The sequence below is a fragment of the Myodes glareolus genome, chromosome 10 (genome assembly GCF_982192425.1).
Source record: "Myodes glareolus chromosome 10, mMyoGla1.1, whole genome shotgun sequence".
Classification (NCBI taxonomy): Eukaryota; Metazoa; Chordata; class Mammalia; order Rodentia; family Cricetidae; genus Myodes; species Myodes glareolus.
In genome coordinates, this window is record NC_142035.1 from 23,257,877 (window position 1) to 23,281,293 (window position 23,417).

General features: G+C 43.1%; 1 protein-coding gene across 1 annotated transcript in view; it reads left to right on the top strand.

The window, feature by feature from the left end:
* The window catches only part of Uqcc1 (ubiquinol-cytochrome c reductase complex assembly factor 1), an 87,156-nt gene that overhangs the window by 20,080 nt on the left and 43,659 nt on the right, over positions 1-23,417 (top strand). Inside the window, exons 5-6 of the mRNA XM_048431572.3 lie at positions 1,731-1,803; positions 10,772-10,829. Of these exons, the coding sequence (XP_048287529.1) occupies positions 1,731-1,803; positions 10,772-10,829 (131 nt within the window). The remainder of the gene's footprint in view (positions 1-1,730; positions 1,804-10,771; positions 10,830-23,417) is intronic.

Consider the following 23,417-nt stretch of genomic DNA (forward strand, 5'->3'; position numbering starts at 1 on the left):
ATGTAGACCAGGCTGAACACAAAGATCTGCCTGCCTCTGATTCTCAAGCGTTGAAAGTAATTATAGATGTGCACCACCATGCCAGCTCTGAAATAGCCTTTCCCTATTATGCTTACATAGCAGTATCATGTAAGAGCTAAAGAGCGCTTGAAGAAACCATGAATGGCAGCACAGGTCTTTAATTCTAGCATTTGTGTGGCAGAGACAAGCAGATCTCTGTGAGTTTGAGGCCAGCCTGGTCAACGTAGACAGTTTTAGAGTAGCTCAGGGAACACAGAACCCCCCACACACCAAAAAAAAAAAAAATTGAAGAAGAATAGTTGAAAGAAATAGAATTCTTAGTATAGAAAAGAAAAGGCATTGTGAGTCTCGTAGTATCGAGGGACAAATCAACGATAAATGAGGACGTGTTACCTGTGGTACTCAGAGTAGTAGGTAATGAAAGTCTTACAGGCAGCCGTACAAGGTTGTTTTTGTTTGAATAGGGGCTCACTTTGTTGAACATGAATCAAGAATGTTGTAAAGAGAATTCCAGCACAGAATAGGAAGGAAGTTCAAGTGACCAAAACCAAACCAAAACAAAACAAAACAAAAAAAACCCCGTGCAGCTCACACAGCCCTCAGCACGGTCTTCTCCCTCCGTCCACTCCTCATCGTGTAGAAGGGTACAGACCTAGGTGTTTCTGTCTCAGCCAAGTATCATGGCAAGGTCTCCCATAGCGAGAGTGAAATAAACATGAAGTCATCCACGGACCGGAACAGCTTGTGTTGACCGAGTGGAAATTCAGTCTGCCTCCTTCCCTCACTCACGTTAGCGCACGGTTCTCAAAGAGCTTCTTTCCACTGTTATTTACAGTTCCTGCATGACAGTCCTCAGGGACTTGCTTCAGAGATTTGTCCAGGAAAGTGACTCACCCAAGAATAAAGGTTTGGCTTTGCTATAAGAAAAGCGAAGACCTGTAAAGTGTTTCTGATTGCCACAGTGTGAGCACGGTGTGATGATGCTGGCCAGTCTGGTCAAGCAGCCATTTGTAATGCATGCTTTTTCATGACTTTGTATTTCCAGCACTCGGGGGCAGAGGCAGGTGGATCTCTACGAGTTTAAGGTCACCCTGGTCTACAAAATCAGTTCCAGGACAGCCCAGGGTACATATACAAACCCTGTCTCGAAAAAACAAGCAAACAAACAAACAAAAAAACAAAGAGAGAGAGAGAGAGAGAAAGAAAGAAAGAAAGAAAGAAAGAAAAGAAACAAAAAACAAGAACAAGTTCAATTTTACTAATTTTAACTAAAATTCCTAGTTTCTTAATTCTTCACTCTCCTACCATGCTTGTAGTTCCCTTCTGGATCTTCTGTATATTTATTAGAGAATTTTGTTTGTGTACACAGATCCTGTGAGTCTGCAGAAAGTACATGCTCCCCTCCCCTCCAATCACAGACTAGTTAGTAGAGCCCCTCAGCAAAAATTAAAGGATTTCAGGGGCTTAAAATTTTTTTAAATTTTATTTATTTATTTTTAAAAGTAGAGACGGTGAGCTGAACTGCAGAGCCAGTTCCCAGTCAACATGGGCTGCTTGAGGTCTTGTCCCAAAAGCAAAATAAAGTACCCTGCCCGCAGATAGGTTTGTACCCCTCCTTCTAGCTGAAGAACCATGAGATCTGCATATGCAACGATGCTAGCGCATCCTCTTGGTCATGTCTTGAGTTTGGTTTTATTCTCTTTGTCTAGAAGATTAAGATCGCAGCCCTACGCATGTACACGAGCTGTGTGGAGAAGACGGACTTTGAGGAATTCTTTCTGAGTAAGTGACTCTCAGTTTTCCTGGAAGGAAATGATCCACTGTTCATTTTTTGTGCCTGTGTGTTTTAAGTTTTTTTAAACATTTGTTTTGTGTGGGTATGTTGTACATGTTTATCCATGTGCGTATAGCGCAGAGGTCTACTGTGGAGTTGTCCCCTGAAACACTGTCTATGCCCTTTGAGGCAGGGCCCTTTATTGGCTTGGAGCTCACTAGTTAGGCCACACTCGATGACTGATGAGCTCCAGTGATCCTCCTGTCTCTGCCTCCCCATCGCTGGGATCACAAGCACAGGCCACTGAGCCCCATATTTTCACATAGGTTCTAGGGATCATGCTTGCATGGCAAACACTTCATAGACTGAATCACCTCCCAGCCCTTGAGATATTCTCTCCTGGAAATGGCTGTGCACCTAAGGGTGACCTTGCATTCTTGATCCTGCTGTCTGTCTCAGTGCTGGGTTTACAGGCTTGTGTCACCGTGCCCTCTCTTAGCATTTTGACAATGATTTTTTGTCAATCATTTCTCTTTTTGTTTCTAGTTTTTGATTGTTTTAGTTAATCTTGAAATAAATTTCATGATTTGTAGTCTGACTTTCGTTTGTGTTTCCAGTTCACTTATTAATTATGAAAACTTAGGCTTGTCTCACTAGCTCTTATAACTTAAATCACTTATATTTTTATTAATCTATGTTCTATCACGTGACTTTTACCTCTCTCCCATTCCGTGTGTCTGATTCGTTCAGCATCTCGATTATCTCCTCTTCATTTCTCTGCCCGGAAGTTCCACCTATACCAACTGCCTAGCTATTGATCGTTTAGCTTTTTATTACACCAATCATAGCAACACATCTTCACACAGTGTACAAATATTCCACAACAGCAATTCTTTTTTATTAGCGGGCTGTTGGTCTCAAAGGTTTATACAATTTTATTACTTACAGCCCATTGATGAATTGCTTTCCAGAAGGATTTTACTGTAAATTATAATTATTAGCATTGTTAGCTAAAATAGGTATTTGTAAGGTCACTGGAAAAAATAAGTCGGCAGACTGTGGAAGGAAACCTGCACTCTGGGCACACACAGCAGCAGCCGCCCCTAACGAGCCTGGCGCCTAACAAGTCCGTACAGCTGATGCTTTTCTCTTGCAACAAATATCTGAACTCAGTGAAGTTAACAAAGAGCGTTAGATGTAGTTTTGATTGCTTAATAACTATTTTGGTCGCTTAAAACTCAAATATAAGTTGTTTTAGCTACTTCACTATTTCAGCATATTAGTATTAGGGACTTAAAATGCTATACTGAGTTATAATTCTAATTTATTTTTTTACTTTCTATTTTCTTGTTCATCAGAAAAGACAGTTTCCTTGCTTCCTTGTAAACAAGGAATTCTTTTAGTATTTAGCTAAAAAACATTTATTGCTGTCATGTATGTGTGTGTGTGTTTGCACATATGTATAAGCATGTATAGCACAGGGCCCATGAAGAGGTCAGAGGTCAACTTATGAGCGCTAGTTCTCTCTGCCATGTGGGTTCTGGGATCATATTCAGGTTGTCAGGTTGGTGGCAAACATCTTACCTCCTGAGCCATCTTGCCAGTCCAAAACTATTCCTTATCATTCAAGAAATTAGTCCAAAATAAAAAAATACTTTCTTCAAATGATAAAGAAAATATTGAGTTTCTTTCTTAAATCCATGTACATTTCACCCTGACCTCCTTATTTTATTAGTTTACTTGATTTTTTAGTATAATTTTAATTAAGAAAGTAACATTAAAAACTACCTCCCAAAATAGGCAAACATGCAAACAAACAACGAGATCTGGAGCCGGAGAGCTGGCTCAGAAAGTCAGAGCACATGATGGCTCCCAATCGTTTGTAACTCCAATTCTGACCTTTGTGTGCATAGCATGCGTGTGATACGTAGATATATATGCAAGCAAAACACCCATGCATGTAAAATAAAAATAAACAGCCTGAAAAACAAACACACTAAATTTATATGTCCACTTTATCTTGTTGTCTGTGTTTGCAGTTCTGGGGATCGTACACGTGAGAGTAATGCTAAGGTCTTCTCCAGCCCACCATCATATCTTCTCATAGAAGCGTAAGGCTAGGGAGATAGCTCGGGGAGTACGGTCCCTTGCTGTGCAGGCATACGGGCCTGGGAAAGACGGCGCATGGCTCCTTGTCAGGAGTGGAGGAAGCCCTAAGTGAGTGAAGTCCTCAGGGAATGTGTGTTGTTGACATGGGCGCGGCCATGGTAAGGACCTCGTAGTCTCCCACTGATGGGATGACGACAAAGCCTCATAGGAGGAGGCTCAGGGGAGTGGCAGAGCTTTCCTGGGGGGTCAGGGGAGTGTCAGAGTGGCAGAGGGGAGTAGCTTTCCTCAGGGGTCCAAGTGTAAGTGTTGATGTCATGTGTAGAAAATGTGCACCATCTCTTCCTTAATGACTGCTCCGATACAGAGACTATTCCCACCATTTTTAGCCACTTTTGCCGTAAACTCCACTTCCTTGTTCAGCTGTATGCTATGACTGTCTCTGCTAAATCTATGTAATAAGCAAGCTGGACTTCTGGGGTGTTGTGATCTAAGACTCCAGTCCAACTGAACCCAGCATTTTTGTCTGTGTCCATGTGTCTGTCTTTTCTTCATTATTTCACTACCCCCATTCAAGTCAAGTCCCTTGGGCCATGCAAAGATGCAATAGCCAGGGAAGCCTGTAAGCTCGGCACCAGGGGAGGGAGATGACAACCTGTAGATCCTGGGAGCTTGCTGGTCAGTCAGAATGGTGAGCTCTCCCTGTCAAAGGAATAAGGTAGAGAGCCATAGGGGAAGACACTTGATAGTCTCCTCTGTGCTGTGGGATAATCCTTCTGTACACTGTGAATATATGTTGATTTCATTAGTTGATAATAAAAACTGCTCTGGCCTATAGCAAGGTAGAATATAGCTAGATGGGAAAGCCAAACTGAATACAGGGAGAAAGAAAGACAGAGTTGCGGGAGATGCAAGTCAACCACCCAAGAAGCAAGATGCCAGCAGATCGGTAAAAGGCATGATCATGTGACGATGCATAGGTTAATAGAAATGGTTTAATTTAAATATAAGAGATAGTTATAATAGTCCTGAACTATAGACCAATGAGTTTATAATTAATATTAAGCCTCTGAGTGATTATTTAGAAGTGGCTGCAGGGCAGGACGGGACAGAGAAACCCCTGTTTACACTTCTGCACTCTGCATGCACATGTATGTGTGCATTCAAACACTCATGTGCATATACTATACACATAAATATAACACACACACACAAAAGAAAAAACTAAAGTTTATCATCAGATATTTAATGCTTGATTCATATTTATTATAATTATTTTTCATGAATGCTTACTTGTTTTCACTCCTCATTATTAAAGGTTCCTCTCTTTTAAAGTTTTAGTTTACATGTATGAGTATTTGATATGTATATGTGTATGTGTACTACATGCAGTCCGTGCCCAAGAGGCCAGAATAGGGCATTGGAAACCTTGGAACTGCAGTTCCAAACAGTTGTGAGCTGCCATGTGGCTGCTGGGAGCGTAAGTCTTCTGTAAGAGCAGTAGATGCTTTTAATCGCTGAGCCATCTCTCTAGGCCCCTACTGTTGTTGGATTTTCTTTCACTCTAATCCCATTTGGAAAGCCAAAACGTTGTTGTTTTTTTTCCTCCTTACTCTTTTGGCTCTTTTGTGGGGGCCGCTACCCAGCTCCCAAATAAATTGCACACGGAGGCTTATTCTTAGTTATAAATGCCCGGCCTTAGCTTGGCTTCTTTCTTGCCAGCTTTTCTTAACTTAAATTATCTTGACTCCTTTTTACCTCTGGGCTTTTTCCTTTTCTTACTGCTGTATGTCTTTCCTCTCACTCGGTGACTGGCTGGGGGCTCCTGAGGGACTGGGGCCTGGGGGCTGGCCTCTAATGTCCTTCTTTCCTTGCTTGCTTCTTTTTTTTCTTGCCAGATTTCTCATTCTGTTTATTCTGTCTGCCAGCCCTGCCTCTCCTTTCTCCTGCCTTGCTATTGTCCATTCAGCTCTTTATTAGACCATTAGGTATTTTAGACAGGCAAAGAATCACAGAGTTAAACAAATGTAACATAAAAGAATGCAACACATCTTTGCATCATTAAACAAATGTTTCACAGCATAAACAAATGTAACACATCTAAAAATAATATTCCTCAACACCCTGCTAAAGGTTCTTGAGTTTTATTAATACTATACATTCAAGTTAAAGACTGTTATTATGCTGGGTAGTGGTGATTAAAAGCACATGCTTTTAATCCCAGTACTTGAGAGGCAGAAACAGGTGAATCTCTGTGAGTTCAAGGCCACCTTGGCCTACATAGCAAGTTCCAGGACAGCCAGGACTACGTAGAGAAACCCTGTCTCAAAAAACAAAACAAAAAAGACTGTTATTACATAGATAGTTAATATGAATATATTTCAAGCATAGCTTGCAGATTACCAATTTAAGAAAAGCTTCAAAAAGTTATAATTACATATTGATAATCCACATTTGTTGTCTTTCATGTTTGTCCTCTTTAGGAATTTCATAATCTTGTGGGATAGTAAGTGCTTGTATTATTGTTTATTTTTGTGTTGTGTTTAGGAACAGTTGAGGCTTAGAGCGTCTCAGTGACTTGCCTGAGGTTGCCTGGCCAAGCCTGGCACCTGTGTTGTCTGGCTTACACCTCTGGGGTTTTCCCACTGTAGCATGCTTCGTGCGAGGGAATGTAACCACAGACTGGGAACTGTAATGCAGCTTTATAGCTCAGAGTTTGCTTTATTTTGATGAGAGTTCCCTTTGTGAGATGTTGTGTTAGTATTGGACAATGATGTTTATACACACAGTGGGATATATATCTTGATGAGTTTTGCCTCGACTTTGTCCTTCAGGAAAAGGGGCAGCGAGTTTTCTAGTGATCACACTAGCCCTTTAGATTTTCTAAGACTTAATTAGGCGTTTGTCTATTAAAACCTATGGCATAGGCTGGTTGTTTAGCACTTGGGAGGCAGAAACAGGCAGATCTCTGAGTTCAGGCCAGTCTGTTCCACATAGCAAGCTCCGGGCCAGCCAGGACTGCATAGAGAGATCATCTTTCAAAACAAAAAATTCCACAAAGACCGATAGCTATGTTGGCATGGTGGCACATGCCTGTAATTCCAATACTCAGAAGACAGGGGCATGAGGATTGCCGTAAACTTAAGGTAAACTTGTTCTATACACCGAGTAGGCTAGCCAGGCCTATGTTGTGAACCCTGTCATAAACAAACAAACAAATGTTTTTTTATTTGTTCTGCTGTGACTCTTTATCTTTTTTTTTTGGCTAGGTTTACATTTTAGGATTAAACCAAAGTGGCTGGTAAACAAAGAGTGGGTTTGGAAAGTACCATCTGGAGGCAAAAGATTAAAAAAGGGATAATCTGTTCGATAATGAGGCTGACTTTCTTGTGGTTTGTATTCTAAGGGGCTTAGTGGGGATTGGAGTAAAATGAGGGAGTTTGTGTATTGCTTCCTAAGATTGTACCTTAAAGTGGCCGTGCCCATTTAGATCTTTGCTATAGGTCTCGATTGTGAGAGTCCTGAGGTTGGAAAGCGTGGCCATCTGGTGCCATGTTTCCCCAGCGAAAGGAGGCTGGTGGCGCTTCTCGATGACTGTGTGTGCGCGAGTTGTTGGGTCGCAGCATGCTGGGCTTTCAGCTTCTTGGACAGTTCTCCCTAAGCTTCCAGGTATAAGCCTGAGTCACATCAGAGCCAGCGTGTTAAGGCTGAGATCTAGAACTCTTGGTGCTTCTGTGTGGCCAGACACGTTCGCAGCTGCTGTTTGTGGCAGGCTCTGGTAATGCCCTTCCTTGCCTGTCATAATGAACATGACTGTATTCTTGTCCGTGACTCTTTTTGCCTCTAAGAAACTGATTACTTTGGAGAGGAGGGCTCCTTAATGAAGAAATCCGGAGTCAGTAGTTGAGGTTCCATTCTACTTTGTGACAGTTTTAACTGATGAAGGTTAATTTGGACCCTCTTATTTGATCCAGTGGAAACAACAATAATGACTATTGAGTTGCTATTTTGAATGGTAATCATTTTGTTAAGCTTTTTTTCCTCCAGAGGATCTCACTATCACCATAGCTCTGGTTGGCCTAGAACTCGCTATGTAGAGTTGGATGGCTTCTAACTCACAGAGATCTACCTTCTTTTTGCCTCTCCAGGGCTGGTGCTGAGGTTAAAGTCTTGTCCCATCATACCTGGCTTTACTAACCATTTTACAGGTCGTTGATCTCTTGTTTATCATCATAGAAACTCTAAGGTTCTTGTTCTGCCCACTGACATATAGACAGAAGGAGATTGGGCCTCCGAGAAATCCAGAAACTTTACCTAGATCCGTTTAAATTAAACTAAATTAATTAAATTAAGTAGTCTGACCTCATATTAAAATATGATAGTATGACTCTCCGATGACAGTAATGGAATTATTTGGTTTTACTGAACCTGGTGTCAAGAGTCTAACCTCAGAAAAGAATATGCTGCGTGTGTATTGGAGCAAGAGTGTGATCATGACGGAGTGTCCCAGGGTTTAGCCCTGCAGTTTGTAAACACATTTCGTTGAGCTAAGAATTGTATTTTTGTGTTGCTCATAGTCAACATTTAGTCGCTGGTTTGATATTTTTGAGGTTTACTCTGTGGGTTTCTGTTCTGACCTCCGTGGGCACAGGGACTTGCTCGTGTGCCAGCTCTTTTCTCATCAGCCCTGATCTGACCCCCAGAAGGGAAAACTGTGACCCAGGGCCAGCTGCTGACCTGTTTGTCTGTGCTTTCCAGCCCAAGAACTGGTTCCACCTCTGAGGAAACTGGACAGGCTCCTGGAGGCTGCTGGGAAACTTTGATGTAGAGGCAGCAGTTGGGCAGCCTGTCCTGTCGAAGTAGCCAGATTTCATTCTCCAGATTGAAAGACAGACTTCCAAGAAAACTTTTTTTTTTTTTTTTTAATGTTTTGTTGTAACATCCAAAAAAAGACCCAACCTGAGATCTGGGCTTGAGAGTTTCTCGGGGCTATTCTTGTTCTAGGCGGGGAGCGGCTGGCTCACTCTCAGATGGCATTGGTCTTAATAGCTGGATGGCTGGTGAGGCCAGCCTCCAGCTCCCTCCTGCTGGGCTCAGAGAGGAAGTCCACTTGACAGCTGCTAGGCACCACCCAGTAAGCTCACCCGAGTTTTTTGGTGTCCTTTTGTGACAGACCTGGATTAAAACCCCAGCCTTGCCACTGGCTTGCCATGGTGGCTTGCCCGTGGTTACTTGACCTTTTTGACTCTCCCTCGTTACCCCTAAAGTGGGCGCTAGGGCTTCTTTCCAAGGGAAAGTAGGGTTGGGAGGAATACTGTATTAAGATGATTAGCAGTAGGCCGGGTGTGGAGCACAGCCCTTTCTCCCGAGTGTCCACATCTTAGCATTGGAGAGGTACTGAAGTAGCAGTCCACACGCTGCACAGAGAATCAAGGAAGTCTAAATTTAATCCCATATGTCTCAGTTCTTGGTGTTGTGGTTCTGGAGCCTTGAGCAATTGTCTTGTTGGCACTGTCAGTTAGGGATGTACGAATACCAGCCTACTAGGGTTGTTGGACAGACGCATTGAGCTAATGGCTGTGAAGCACTTGTTATATCTGACGTGCTTATCTGGCATGTAGGAGCCCAGCTAGGGCTCCCTTATCAGTGTGGGTTGTAGTCTCTTGGGGTCCTGCCATGCGTTTTCACTCCTAGTGATCCTCATTGTTAACCATTACCTCACTGAATGTTGATTGGCAGGGGATACTTTTTGAGTTTTTTGTTTTGCATGCAGATTATATATAGCCCTGGCTAGCTTGGATTTTGCAACCCTGCTGCCTCACAAGATCACGGGATGTGTGCTGGAATTCTAGGCAGGTGCTATCATGCCTTAATTCTTTTTTTTGAGTCATTGTTCTAAAATATTGGTCCTACTATAAGGGCTTATGCTCCCCAGTAATTTTCTCCCCTTTTCCTTCCTACTCTTTGTCAGGCTTTCTCTTTGTCACGTAATAAGGAGGGTACACGATCCCTCAGCCAACTGAAGGATTTCTTAGAAATCTGAAAACGGAGAGGCATGAAATTAAGAGGTCCTGTTCAGTGAGTGTTGTCCCTGTAGCCAAGGACTGGCCTTTCTGTGGGTGCAGCTCACTTCCTGATTCAGCTCTTGCTCCTAAGAGTTCTCCTTTTATCCCTCCTGGTTATTTGAGTCAATCATTTGGCACACTCATGGCCATACCACAGTGACTTGTCTTTTAAAAAAATTGGAAAATAACCGGACAGTGGTGGCACACGCCTTTAATCCCAGCACTTGGGAGGCAGAGGCAGCTGGATCTCTGTGAGTTTGAGGCCAACCTGGTCTACAGAGCAAGTTCCAGGACAGTCAGGGCTACACAGAGAAACTCTGTCTCAAAAAACAAAAACAATAACAACAACAACAACAAAAACCAAAATCCAACAGACAAACAAAAATTGGAAAGGGAGACCGGAAGGGCTTAACCTTTTCAGTTGGGCTCAGTTGATGCTGAGGGAGCAGGGGAGCTGTTTTCACTTAGCTCTTTATACTTCAAGCCTAGAAAGGGAAACTAGCTTCGAGCCACAAGAAATCATCTCTGCCACATTCTGTAAAATGAGAGAGATTTGAAACTCAGAGGGAAGATGCATTTTGCCCAAGGCCACGAGGTAGTAGCAAGGCTGGAATTGGAAGGTTGTCTGGCTGCGTTCAGTGCTCTAGCCCATGGCCTTCCGTTGTGCTTTTGCTGAACTTTTCTGCAAAGCATAATCAGAAATATTGTACCGCCTTTCATTTTAGTTGACCAGATTCCCACCAGGGTCTAACACGCGTGCCTCTTTTACACCTTCACATATTTACACTTTATTGTCATTTTCTAGGGTGTCAGATGCCTGATACATTCAACTCATGGTTTCTCATAACCCTGCTTCACGTCTGGTAAGTGAGCCATTTTAAGTGAGGTCACCAAATGCCTGTGTGTGTGTGTGTGTGTGTGTGTGTGCACGTGCGTGTGCATTGTAAGGCACAGATGTCCTCAGGTCTGATTCTCTGACGTCGCACTTGTTCGAGCATGAAAACCTGCTCCTTTCATTTTCATAACTGGTGCCTTGAAGCATATTTTTATTAAAGGTTAAAGCATAAACCCAAAAAGAAACTAATATTTGTAATATATTTTTTTTTCAAAGAACACCTAACCCCAGGAATAATACACTATCAGTATCTCTAAGAGACTCTCTGAGGTAGGGTGGAAAGTTTTCTCCCTTGGCTGTTTTAGGAAAGTTCACATTTACGTAAAAGTGGTTTGAATTGTGAGACTCCGTGGTCATTTCCATCTCTGGTCATCAGAAACCTATAACAAATTATACCACTGACATTTATGCCTGTGCGCACAGGTTAGAGTCAAGCCAGATTTGTTGCATGTGGAAATATTTAACACCTTAAACAGTATATTTTTTCTTCAGTGTGAAGTAGCCTAAAAAAAAAATCCATTTTTCATCTACTGTTACACAGCATTAAAGGTCAAAGGGGGATATTGGAGTCACCGAAGTGGGGGTGGACGAGCTACCGGATCTGGAGAAAGTAAACGCCAGAGAAGTGGGTTTACTACGTTCACCATAGTGAGCAGCCCAAGGAATTTGGGGAATGGCTGCCTGTCAAAGGACCCTTGTTTAGACTGTCTTTAGCTGAGCTTTGCATCACAGACCTGACTATTATATAAAGATGTTTTAGTTATGATAACCTCTGAAGCGTTTCTTCTTCCAAATTCACATCGTCACTGCACTTGGCTAAGGAGCCTGAAGGGGCAGTTTATTTTATGGATTTTTTTTTTAAACCCTCTAAACCAATAGTTTATAGATGGCACACTGTGTCCTGGGCCTTTGCTGGGAGTTAGAGCTGGTTCTCAAGAGGCCTCGTTTTAGTGAGGGAGATAGGACTCATAAATGGCCAGTTACAGACGGGGATGCTAAGTTTTGGGATGATGTAAACGATGCTTATAGGATTGAAGAGGGCGCTGCAAGTGTTACCCCTTCCTCGCTCTGTTCTCTGAGATACATACTACGGCTCCTTGTCAGGCAGCTAAGAAGGCACACTGTCTGCCTCTGGTGTCCGTGGTGGGGGTGCAGAGAGGGTGCAGAGAGGAAAACTACTTTTTTAAGAGCTGAGGACTGTATGGGAGAATTGTTCATTGGAAAGGTGGGAGGGTTGAGAGACAGCGAAGCTGTTCCCAGAGGAGATCAAAGGTAATATTCAGAGTCTGTATGAAAGACTCGTTATTGCCTGTAGAGCTGGAGGCATCAGAGTGGTAGAGAGAGTGGACGGCAACATGAAATATCTAATCCCTGTGACCACATCCCAAGGTCAGTACTTGACTAATGGCGGGGGAGCCTTGAAATCATTTGTATTTCTTTAAACTTTCCAAAAGTCTACCCGACCTTTCTTGCTGATGTTAAGTTTTCAGAGGAATGGGGTTTCCCACCAGCAGCTAAGCGAGGATTGGGGTGTACCACCACCAGCTAGGTAGAAGGGGGGGGGCATCTATTCTTTGTCTTCTTTCTCCAGCCTCTTCCTTGCTCTTTTTTTTTTTTTTTTAAGTTTTTTGAGACAGGGTCTCTCTGTATAGCTTTGGCTGTCTTGGAATTCGCTTTGTAGATGTAGGCCAAGCTGGCCTCAAACTCACAGAGATCAACCTGCCTCTGTCTCCTGAGTGCTGAGGGGATTAAAGACATGGGCCACCACTGCCTGGCATCTTCTGTGCTCTTAATTGCCATGATCTGTGTAGGGTTTGGTAGAATATCTCAGCCGCCTTTTTATTGAACCAGGACCTACATGTTCGGGACCATGGGGTGCTGGAGAAAAGGCTGTGATACGGTCCACACGTTCAAGACACCGTGGTGGAAACGGACTTTTGAGTGCTGTTGTCTGTAACAGATGATGATGAAGCGTTTGGCTCAAAGCCCGAAGGGTTGTGCAGAAGCACAGAGTAGAAGTGAGGATGGCGCAGGGCAGAGGTAAGGTTTGAGGATATCCTGAAGGGAAGTAAAATGACTGCAGGGAAAGAGAGGGCGCTTTACGTTGAAGGGTTGAAGGGCGTGGGGGGAAAGACCACCTACAGAGCGCCAAGTCTTTGAGGGCTGCCAGTGGCTGAAGCGTTTGGGGGCAGGTTTGTAGAGGAATGTAGTCTGAAGGTCACCAGAAAAGTAGTCTGGGAAATAAAAAGTCAGGTGGTGTCAGCGACATCATTATCAAGCGCCTTTAATTCCAGTGTTTGGAAAGCAAAGGCAGGCAGATCTCTGTGAGTTCAAGGCCAGCTTGGTCTACAGAGTGAGTTTCAGGACAGCCAGGGCCACACAGAAAAACCTTGTCTACAAAAATAAAAACAGAAAGCAAACAAACGAAGTAGTTTTGGGCCCAGTTATGCAGTGATCATCCCAGAATCGGGAACCCCCTCTCCTATGTGGTAAAAACAGCTGGGAGAAGGATGGATCCACCCCAAGTCTATAGAGAAATAAGGCTCTTCTAGGCCTGTTCGCTCTGCCTGAAGATCCAAGAGTGTAAGTTGAGGGACAGCCAGTCTCAAATTTAGAGAGTGCGGTAAGCCGAGCCCCTGGAGAAACACGCATTGAAACAGCTCTTGGAGTAGGGACTGTGAAAGAGGAGGGAGTCACAAGGAAAGACAAAGCCAGCCAGACTCCTAGGACATGAAAGTAGCCCGATGATACTCCCGAGATGGTGCCTTGGCCCCATAGGTAATGGATCCTTACTGGTAGTTGGGACAGGAACAGGATTCTGAACAGCCCTGTGTGTTTACTGATGACCTTATACTTGTGTATGCACTTTCTGCTGCCACAGTTTCTCAGTGGGTTGAGATTTAAGACTACAGACCCCTCTGTTTCCAGAAGACCTTTGTTAGTTGTCTGTTCAGTGGGCTTGCAGTGGCACTGATCATGTGTCCATTATCTTTGTTTACCGAGTTCAGTATTGAGTGTAGCTGCTGAAAAAGATGCTGTTGGAGATACCCAGCATCCCAACATGGGCTTGGTAAAGCAGCCCTCCTAACTTTCCTTATCCCAGCCATCCATTGTGAGTCCATTCAGGTACCTGTACCAGAACCTGGGAGCTTCTCTTGATGTGTCCTTCATTTGTTTAACCTGGTCAGTCAGTCATTAGTTACCCAGCTCGAACCCTGACGCTGACCTAACAGAAACAAATGAGTTTTACTTTGCAATCCAGTGTGCATGCTTGTATTGGATGCAAACATTAAATAAACCTTGTCTTTACAATATCAGTAAATATCTGTTCTATTTGAGCTAATTTTAAACAGAAGTTGAAGGTTTCTGCCACTGAATTCATTTCACTGCTGGATTCCCACCTCGGCTCTCAAGTTTCTTAGTGCGCTGTTCATGTGCTATACGATGCAGCCAGCAGTAGAGATGCCTTTACTTCTGTAGTCTGCTACTCTTCTGTGGAGTCTCAGGTATTTATTATTCTTACTGCTGGACAGACTCTGTTCTTCCCTCAATACCTGATTAAGCCATTATTTTCACCGTAAGCCTTTCCTTCCCTCTGAAGGCAGTTCTGTGACCCTTTGCTTTTTCTTCCTATTTTAATTTTTTTTTTTTTTAAGACAGAGTTTCTCTGTAGCTTTGGAGCCTGTCCTGGAACTAGCTCTTGTAGACCAGGATGGCCTCAAACTCAGAGATCTGCCTGCCTCTGCCTCCCAGCACCTTCCAAGTGCTGGGATTAAAAGCGTGAACCACCACCGCCCTGCTCACATTTTAAAATTTTGAAAATTTATGGATACATAAAATAAAAATTATACATGTTAATAGAGTGCTGTGTAATATTTTGATACATAGATATGTACATTATATAATTTGCATTTGTGCATGTGTTTGGTTCTGTCTGCATGTGCTTTGTGTACAGAAGCCAAAAGAGAGTGTTGGATGTCCTGCTTTATTACTCTTTGTCTTAATAATATTATAATAACTGTGGTGGTTTGAAAGAAAATGACTCCCAAAGGGAGTGGCACTAGGAGGTGTGTCTTTGTTGGAGGAGGTGTGGCCTTGTTGGAGAAGTGTGTCACAGTGGCGGTGGGCTCTGAGGTCTCATATATGCTCAAGCCACAGCCGGTGTCTGAGACCACTTCCTGTTGCTTGCCTATGTAGAATCCATCAGCACCATGTTTGCCTGCATGCTGCCATGATGATAGTGGACTAAACCACTGAAACTCCAAGCTTCCACCTCCAAAGCTTTCCCTTTGTAAGAGTTACTGTGGTCATGGTGTCTCCTCACAGATATAGAAACACTAACTAGGACAGTACCCAAGCTGGGCGGGGATGGTGCCCACCTTAATCCCAGCACTCTGGAGGCAGAAGTAGGTGGATCTTTGGGTTTGAAGCTAGCCTGGCCTTCATAATTTCCAGGACAGCCAGGGCTACACAGAGAAACCTTGTCTGTGTAAACAACAACAACAACAACAACAAAAACAAGCCAATGTATGTGTGTGTGTCTGTCTGTACATGGTGCTAACCTGCTGAGCCATCTCTCTAGTCTCAACCTCTTTCCCTGCCCCTATCATTTTATAATGTTTAAATTAGATTCAAGTTATAAATCTCATCATTTGTTATTTCATTGTAAATTTTTTTGAACTTCTGTAACTGAGGTCCTCTGCAAGATTGGTATGCACTCTTCATGCCAAGTCCTGTGCATGCACACGCAGTAAATCTCATCCTCAGCCGTACTGTGGAAATGTGTGAGATGATTTGCTACTTAGGCTGAAGGATGTGGGAATGCCTGGTCACTTCTTATCTGTATAACATGCCTGCAGAAAAGGAACCCAAATAATAGCTTTGTGGTAACCCAGCAGGCAGTTTTAAAAACCTCATATCTAGTTCAGCCCCTTGTCTTTATAATGGATTCTAGTTCTATGTCATATTGCTTAGTGGTAGTTCACGGCAGGTGAGATGGTTTCGGGAAGCATTTTGCCCCACTTGTCTTTTGCACAGACAAGTCTGGTGGTTCCTATGCTTCCCCTAGCAGGCTTAGACTTCACAGGGAGGAAGTTTAGGAAATTGGTAGAGATAGCCCCAGGAAAGGGTCAGTGTGCCAGCTCACCAATAAATAAACCATTCATTAGCAATCTAAGGGGCATGAGCCCAGCCGATGCTGAAGTTAGGCGAATAAGCTCTATGAAAGTTCCCCTTGAGTTTCCTTCATAGCAGCCAGCGTGTCAGACCTGCTCACATGCCACTGATACTGAATTCAGAATCAGATCCCCCGAAAAGCAGCTTATGTGGTCGAACAGGGGCAAACCCTAAACATGAACGAATGAGACAGGCTGTTCCAGGAAGTCAGCATTAAGAATCACAAGCACTCTAGATGGATGCTGAGAAGAGCTGTGGCCTTGTTCCGTGGTCTTGTTGCTTTTGACTGTGCAGACAGGGATGTTGTGCTGGCGGGAAGAGACTGCTGGTGCTGGGCCGGCACTGAATTGGGGGAGTGATGTAGGACACTGGCGTGCGGAAGCTCTAGCTATGTTTCAGCTCCTCTTCTCCACATGTGACCAACCTTAAGTCACTTAAGCATCTTTGTTTTCTGTAAAATGCAAAGAGCTTATGAGATGCACAGTTATGTAGATAAAGGAAGATGATGAGTCAGGATGCATCAAGTCTTGCATTGCAGAACTTACTAAAGAGCCAGGAGGCAGTCAGTGCCTTTAGTCTTTTATCCTGCTCAGTGAGCTTTTCTTCCTTTGGCATCTCTGGGCTGGCCTTTTACAGAGATTGGGGAGCCGTCAGGAAGGCTTGAGCACTCCTTTTTTTTTTTTTTTTTCTTTACTTTGCTAGCTGGGTTATTTGCCTTCCTTATATGTAAAAGAGTCAGGGTTATTTATGGGCACTGGAATCACTGAGAGACAGGATAGTGCTGAAGCTTAAAAGCTCAATAATAAATTGTGGGTTTGAGAACATCAGCAACTATGGGAGGAGCATGGAGGATTGTTGTAGAGCGGTGTGTCTCACACTCGGTCAGCCTGTGTTCACAGCAGGAGCATGTGGGATTGTTGAAGAGAGGTGTGTCTCACACTCAGTCAACTTGTGTTCACAGTGGGAGCATATAGGATTGCTGTAGAGTGGTGTGTCTCACACTCAGCCTGTGTTCACAGAAGGAGGAGCATGTAGGATTGCTGTAGAGTGGTGTGTCTCACACTCAGTCAGCCTGTGTTCATAGCAGGTGCTCTAAGAACTTGTGAAACAAGTAATTAATACAAGAATTTTTATTATTACCTTTAAAAATGTTTACTTTGCATTTATAAAGGTAATTTTTGTTTAGGTCTTTAGGCTTTCCTTTCTCAAAGAGCCCTTTTGAACAGTCAGCATAAGAGCTGGGTGTGGTGGTACAGGGCTGTAATCCTAGCACCTTGGAATTAGAAGTTGTCTGATCAAGAAGTTCAAGACTAGCCTGAGCTGTGTAAACCCTGTCTAAGAAGCCGGGCGGTGGTGACACATGCCTTTAATTCTATCACTTAGGAGGCAGAAGCAGGTGGATCTTTGTGACTTCAAGGTCAGCCTGGCCAACAGAGTAAGTTCCAGAACAGACAGGGCTACACAGAGAAACTCTGTCTTAAAAAACCAAGCCAAACCAACCAACCAAACAAACAAAATACTCTGTCTAAAAAACAAAAAAGAATAAGGAAAAACAAAAAGTGTCACCATGAGCATGAACATTGAGTATGAAGAATGCACACATTCGCAGGGTCAGTTAAGCATCGGAGTTGAGCTGGTTGGTTCTTTTGTGTAAACTTAGTATTCTGGAATTGACTAGTTCATAATGACTCTCATATGTACAGTGGGGGTCGGGCATGTTAGCTTTGTTTTATTGCAGGTCCTAGAATCCATTGAGTCTTTAGATGAGCCATTTTGAATTTGTTTGATTAATTTTGCTTTTACTTTCCAACTTGTATTTTTGTCTTTGAATCTCGCTTGGTAGTTTTATTCTGTTCTGTTTACCATTTTTTGGTTTCTTTGGAGTGTGGTTGAAGGTTCATCTACCTTTTTGTTTTTTGAGGCAGGGTTTTCCCTGTGCACCCTAGACTGTCCTCAAATTTTGGGTGTTACTGTGTGTTTGCCTCAGTCTCTCCAGTGCTGGAGTTAACAGGCTTGCAACATCATGCCTGGGTCTGTATTTATCTTTAGTAGAATTTAGTTTCTTCCTTTTCAAGAGTGACTTTTTGTTTTTCTAGGCAGGCTTGTATCAGTTTAGGCATCTTTCTCTTCCAGTGTGCTTTTTAGATTTTAGATTTTTTTTATTTTTAATTAGGTGTGAAGTGTGTGTATGTGGTGTGTGTATGGAGGTGGTTGTACACATGTGTACATATGCCCAGAGACAGAGATATTGTATCCTCTGGAACTGGAGTTAGAGGAGGTTGTGAGCCACCTGACATGGGTGTTGGGAACTTAACCTTGGTCCTCTGGAAGAGCAGACTGAAGACCATGCTCTTGACCACTGAGCCATCTCTCCTCTCCCCAATATGCTTTTTCCTTAAAACAATTTTTTAAAGATTTATTTTATGTGTATGAATGCATTGCCTGTGTGTGTGTGTGTGTGTGTGTGTACTATCTAGTGTGTACCTGGTACCCTCGAACTTAAAAAGAGGGCATTCCCTGGAACTGGAATTGTACGTGATTGTGAGCCACCCTGTGGGTGCTGAGAATTGAACTCTGGTCCTCTGCAAGAGCAGCCAGTGCTCTTAACTACTGAGCCATTTCTCCAGTCTCCAATAGCTTTTTCTAATGTGATGCTAGTTTTAAAACTTAAAGTATGCCCTGTGAGGATTAAAGAGAAAATTGGGTCACTATATTATGGAGGGCTTGTTCTGGTCCGTGAAAGGCAACGAACCTGCCTCATTATAACTCTAGATTCAGGCCTCAGTGTTGACGGTAGATTTGTAGCTTTTGGTGGATTATTGCTCTAGATGTGGTTTTTTTTGTTTTGTTTTGTTTTTTTTCTGAAAGATTGTTTAACCCCCTCCCCTACCACTGAGATAGGGTTTCTCTGTGTAGCCCTGGCTGTCGTAGAACTTGCTTTGTAGACCAGGCTGACTGGTTGGCCTTGAACTCACACAGATCTGCCTGCCTCTGTCTCCTGAGTGCTGGGATTAAAGAACTGTGCCACCACCACCCAGCTAAAAATTATTCTAATTTTAAGTGTATGCATGTTTTGGCTATATGTCTGTGTACCCTGTGCATGCCTGGAACCCCTGGAGGTCAAAAGAGGACATCTGATCCCCTGGAACTGGATGGAGTTACAGATGGTTCTGAGTTACTGTGTGGGTGCCAGGACTCGAACCCAGGTCCTCTGGAGAACAAGCACTTTTAAGTGCTGTGGCATCTCTCCAACCCCAGATGCAGCTGTGAGTTTTTTCAACAGTAGAATCGAGGCAGAGTTGCAGAGGCTGAGACAGGAGGATCCTTGCTCTCCCCGTGTGTGTGTGTGTGTGTGTGTGTGTGTGTGTGTGTGTGTGTGTGAAAGCCTCACACTTCTGCCAGGCTCATCTGTGACTTGATATGTGTGGTTCAGTGTAGCACGAATCCTAATTGTTCTTAATAATAAAAACCCAAAACAGATATTAAGGGTTGAAAGCTGAGAGGTCAGAGAAGCAATATAGCCAGCCACTGGAGAGATGCTTTACCTCTGTGGAATCCTCATACTGAAGGGGTGATCTGTCTCTAAGAATCCTTAGACTGCGTCCTCAGACTGCAACTGAACGCTTGGTTCCTTCCGCCTTATATTCCTCTCTCTGCCCAGCCATCTCACTTCCGGTCTCCACCTCCCCGGTGTTGGGATTAAAAGTGTGAACCACCATCATCTGGCTCTGTTTCTCTTTTAGACTGGATCAATCTACTGTAGCCCAGGGTGGCCTTGAGCTCATAGAGAACGCTCTGCCTCCAGAATGCCACCACTTCCTGTCCTCTATGGCTAACTAGTGGCTTAGCTCTACACTCTGATCTTCAGGCGAGCTTTATTTGATAGATTACAAACAAAATTATCACTATAGTTTAGGCTGGCTCTGAACTTGAACTAGTGGAGGTCCTCAGTCTCTTTGAGTGCTGGATTACAGGTGTAAGCTACCATGCACAGTATGAGGTAGTTTGAGCTCTCTCTCTCTCATATATATATATATATATATATATATATATATATATATATATATATGGTATACATATATATCATATGTATATTATATATCTCAAAACTCTGAAAGCAAGAAAGAAATGCACCTACAGCAGTTAGCCAGGGAGCTTAGTATGTAGTAGAATTCACTGTTAATTATGGCATTTGCTCTCTTTTGCTATTTAATTTTTTTTCTTTCTTAGTCATTTTTAAAATTTTAAAATTTGTCAGATAAGCTGAATTCCACCTAGAGCAGATGGACTGTTTGGGATCTTTGTGTGTGTATACACATCACGGTGCCTGTGTGGAGGTCAGCCCTGGGTGTTGGCCTTCACCTTTCATCTCGTTTAAGATGGAGTCTCCCAGGCATTGTGCTGCACAGGCCAGGCTAGAGGGCTGGGGAGTTTCCAGGGATCCTTAGTGTCAGAATAGTGTGTGTAGATGTCACCATGGTGAAGAAAGGAAAGGCTGCTGCCATCTATAGAAAGAAAGGCTCGGACCCTGGCATTGTGTGTACAGATTCCATGGAAGGACTCGGAGGAACGAGCTGCTGTAGCTGCTGCCGGGAGAAGATTGCTTGCGAAGGGGTGGGAAGGGGTCTTCCTTTTGATTCCTGGTATTATCTGTTCAAACCAGTTACTAAGCAGGGGAAGAAGCAGAATTGAATATGGTGAGCTTCAGGGTAGCACCCTACTGTGAAGGAACCGGCCTTGATTTAGCTGCTCTTTGGACATCCCAGGCAGCTGCCTGCTTTACCATGTGGGCATGACCTTCACTTAGTTCGGCGCTTTTTTTTTTTTTTTTTTTTTTTTAAAGAGAGTAAGTACAAAAGTTCTTTACAGTGGGACTTACTTTTCTTCTTGTAGGGTTTGGTTCATGAACTCAGGACGAATTGACTAAGTTCGTCTATTGACTAACTTTTAGTTAGTGTGGTGGCTGGAGGACCCTGTGGGTCTGAATCTTCCATTTTCCTGACAACACAGGAGCCTTTGGTACATTTGCTGAGAGGAAAACTGACTCTGGTTTTCTAAGTAGATATTTGTTACTGAACTTTATATTGTATTTATATCCTAAAATGCTTTGCATCGGCCACGCAGCCACTGAACTAATTTGATGAAGTATTTTAGGAGTTTTTGTGAACTTTCTCTTCTTTCGTTAGTATTACTAAATTATTTCCTAAACTATTGGGAACACCAAAGTTAGGTATAGGTGTCTAACAAACGTCGCTGTTTATATTTCTCTCAAAAGGCAGGGCAGTCTGGTATCTCCAGACAGTGACCTCAGTTGCACAGAAGAAAGACTTCCTCCACTTTCTCCCTCTCCAGCCTTGGTGCTGTAGATGTGTAGTTGCAGGCTAAGACTGGAGGAAGAGCTGACTTCTCAATGACTCACCTGCTCTGAGTGCCAACATGGTGATCTCGTTACATCTTTTCTTCCCAGTGGCTCGTCATTGACTGCTGAGCCCAGAATGGCTCGGATTTTTCTGAGCATGACATTTCAAAGCCGCTCAGCACTCCTCTGGCTTCACTTTCCTGCTTCTTATACCCTCCCTCATCACAGCTGTAGATAGTCATTGTTCTTTTAACATGTGCTGACTTCTTCCACGGCCTTTGCTCTTTGCGTTCTGTCTTTTGGAAAGCCCTTTTGCCTTTTTTTCTGTCTCATTTCAACCCATCCTTCCAAGTCTCAGATATAATGTTTCCTTTCCCATCAAACTTTCTCAGATCCCATACATCCCAAAGTAATCTTTCAATCTCCAACATGTATTTTTCTTGAGATACTGCCTTCTTTTGTTTTACATGTTTTTATCTGTTTATTCTGTATGTGTATGTACACATCTGTGCATATGTGCCATGGTGTGCATGTAGTTCAGAGGACAGCTCTTGGGAGTTGATTCTCCCCTTCTACCATGTGGGTTCAGGGGAGTCAGGCTTGGCAGCAAGTGCCCCTACCCACTGAGCCATCTTGCCAGTCCTTTTTTGTTGTTTATATGTGCCTTGTTTTGCTTCTCCTAGGAGACACATGGCTTGAAAGCCAGACTCATGTCTTTGCCATCACTGAATACCTAGTCATTCAACCATTACCTACATACAGGAGCAGCTCAGTTTCTGTTCATTGGGTACACTGTCCGTCAGCTTGAGGGTACCTTCATGTCGTATTCCTTTTTAGCCCAGATGACCATTGAGCTGACCGTTATCTTATAATGGTTGTAGAACAGGCCATGCTGTGAAACCCCAAACGCCTCCCTTCATGTTGATATAGTTAGAAAGTTTATGGTTTGAAAAAAATCTGTGTGTTTTAAACCCCAGAGGGCAGTCTGTAGTATTAACAGACTACAGAATTTTCAAATAAATGAAGTATTCCATTACCTCACTATTGCTGTTGATGAATTGGCCTCCTATGACACTTAAGCATCAAAACACATTGCGTCTTTTCAGGTGAGAGCCTGGAAGAACAATTTGATTAACTTTTAGAAAAGTCTTGTAGAGAAGGTGCTGCGTTTCTACTCTGAAATGTGCTCTCTGTTGCATACCGTAGTCCAGTCCTTTTCATCATTGTCTCAAAGTCTTATTTGGGGTTCAGAGGCTAAAAAATAGAATGAAAACATCAGCAAATCTGCTTGAGATCAGCCATGAGCCTTTGGCCAGAAAGCTGCATGCTTGGGGTCTAGAGATGCTCAGTGGTTAAAGGAGGTACTGTTCCAGGTCTAGAGATGCTCGGTGGTTAAGGGAGGTACTGCTTGGGGTCTAGAGATGCTCTGTGGTTAAGGGAGGTACAACTTTTACAAAGGACCTGAAGTTGGTTCCCAGCACTCAACTTGGGCTGCTCACAACTGCCTATATATTAAAATGAGCTTCATGTTCACCAAACATTTATTCTCCTTATGTGAACAAGCCAGTTTTCTACATTTTGAAGTTGTCTTTTCAGTGACTTAAATCTTTAGGTACTTCCCTGCTGGGCAGGTCCTTGCTGGGCAGGCCCTCAGGATTCTTTGGCAAGTACCTTTATTGCTGACCCACTTTGCCAGTCTCCTTGCTCATCTTTTTTCCCTTACTCATCTTCTTAATTTTAATTTTATTTTTAATTGACCCATTGTTATTACATATTTATAGATTGTACAATATTTTGACATATACATACATTATGTTATAATCAAACCAGGGTCGTTAATTTACCCATCATCTCATATTATTTCTGTTGAGTAAGAATATTTAAAATTCTTTCTTCTAGCCATTTTAAAATATATGACTTTATTGTTAACTATAGTCTTACTACTGTGCAGTGGAACAGATCTTACTCTTTAATATGACTGGAACCTCGTCTCTTCAGGTATGATGCTCAAAATTAGAATCA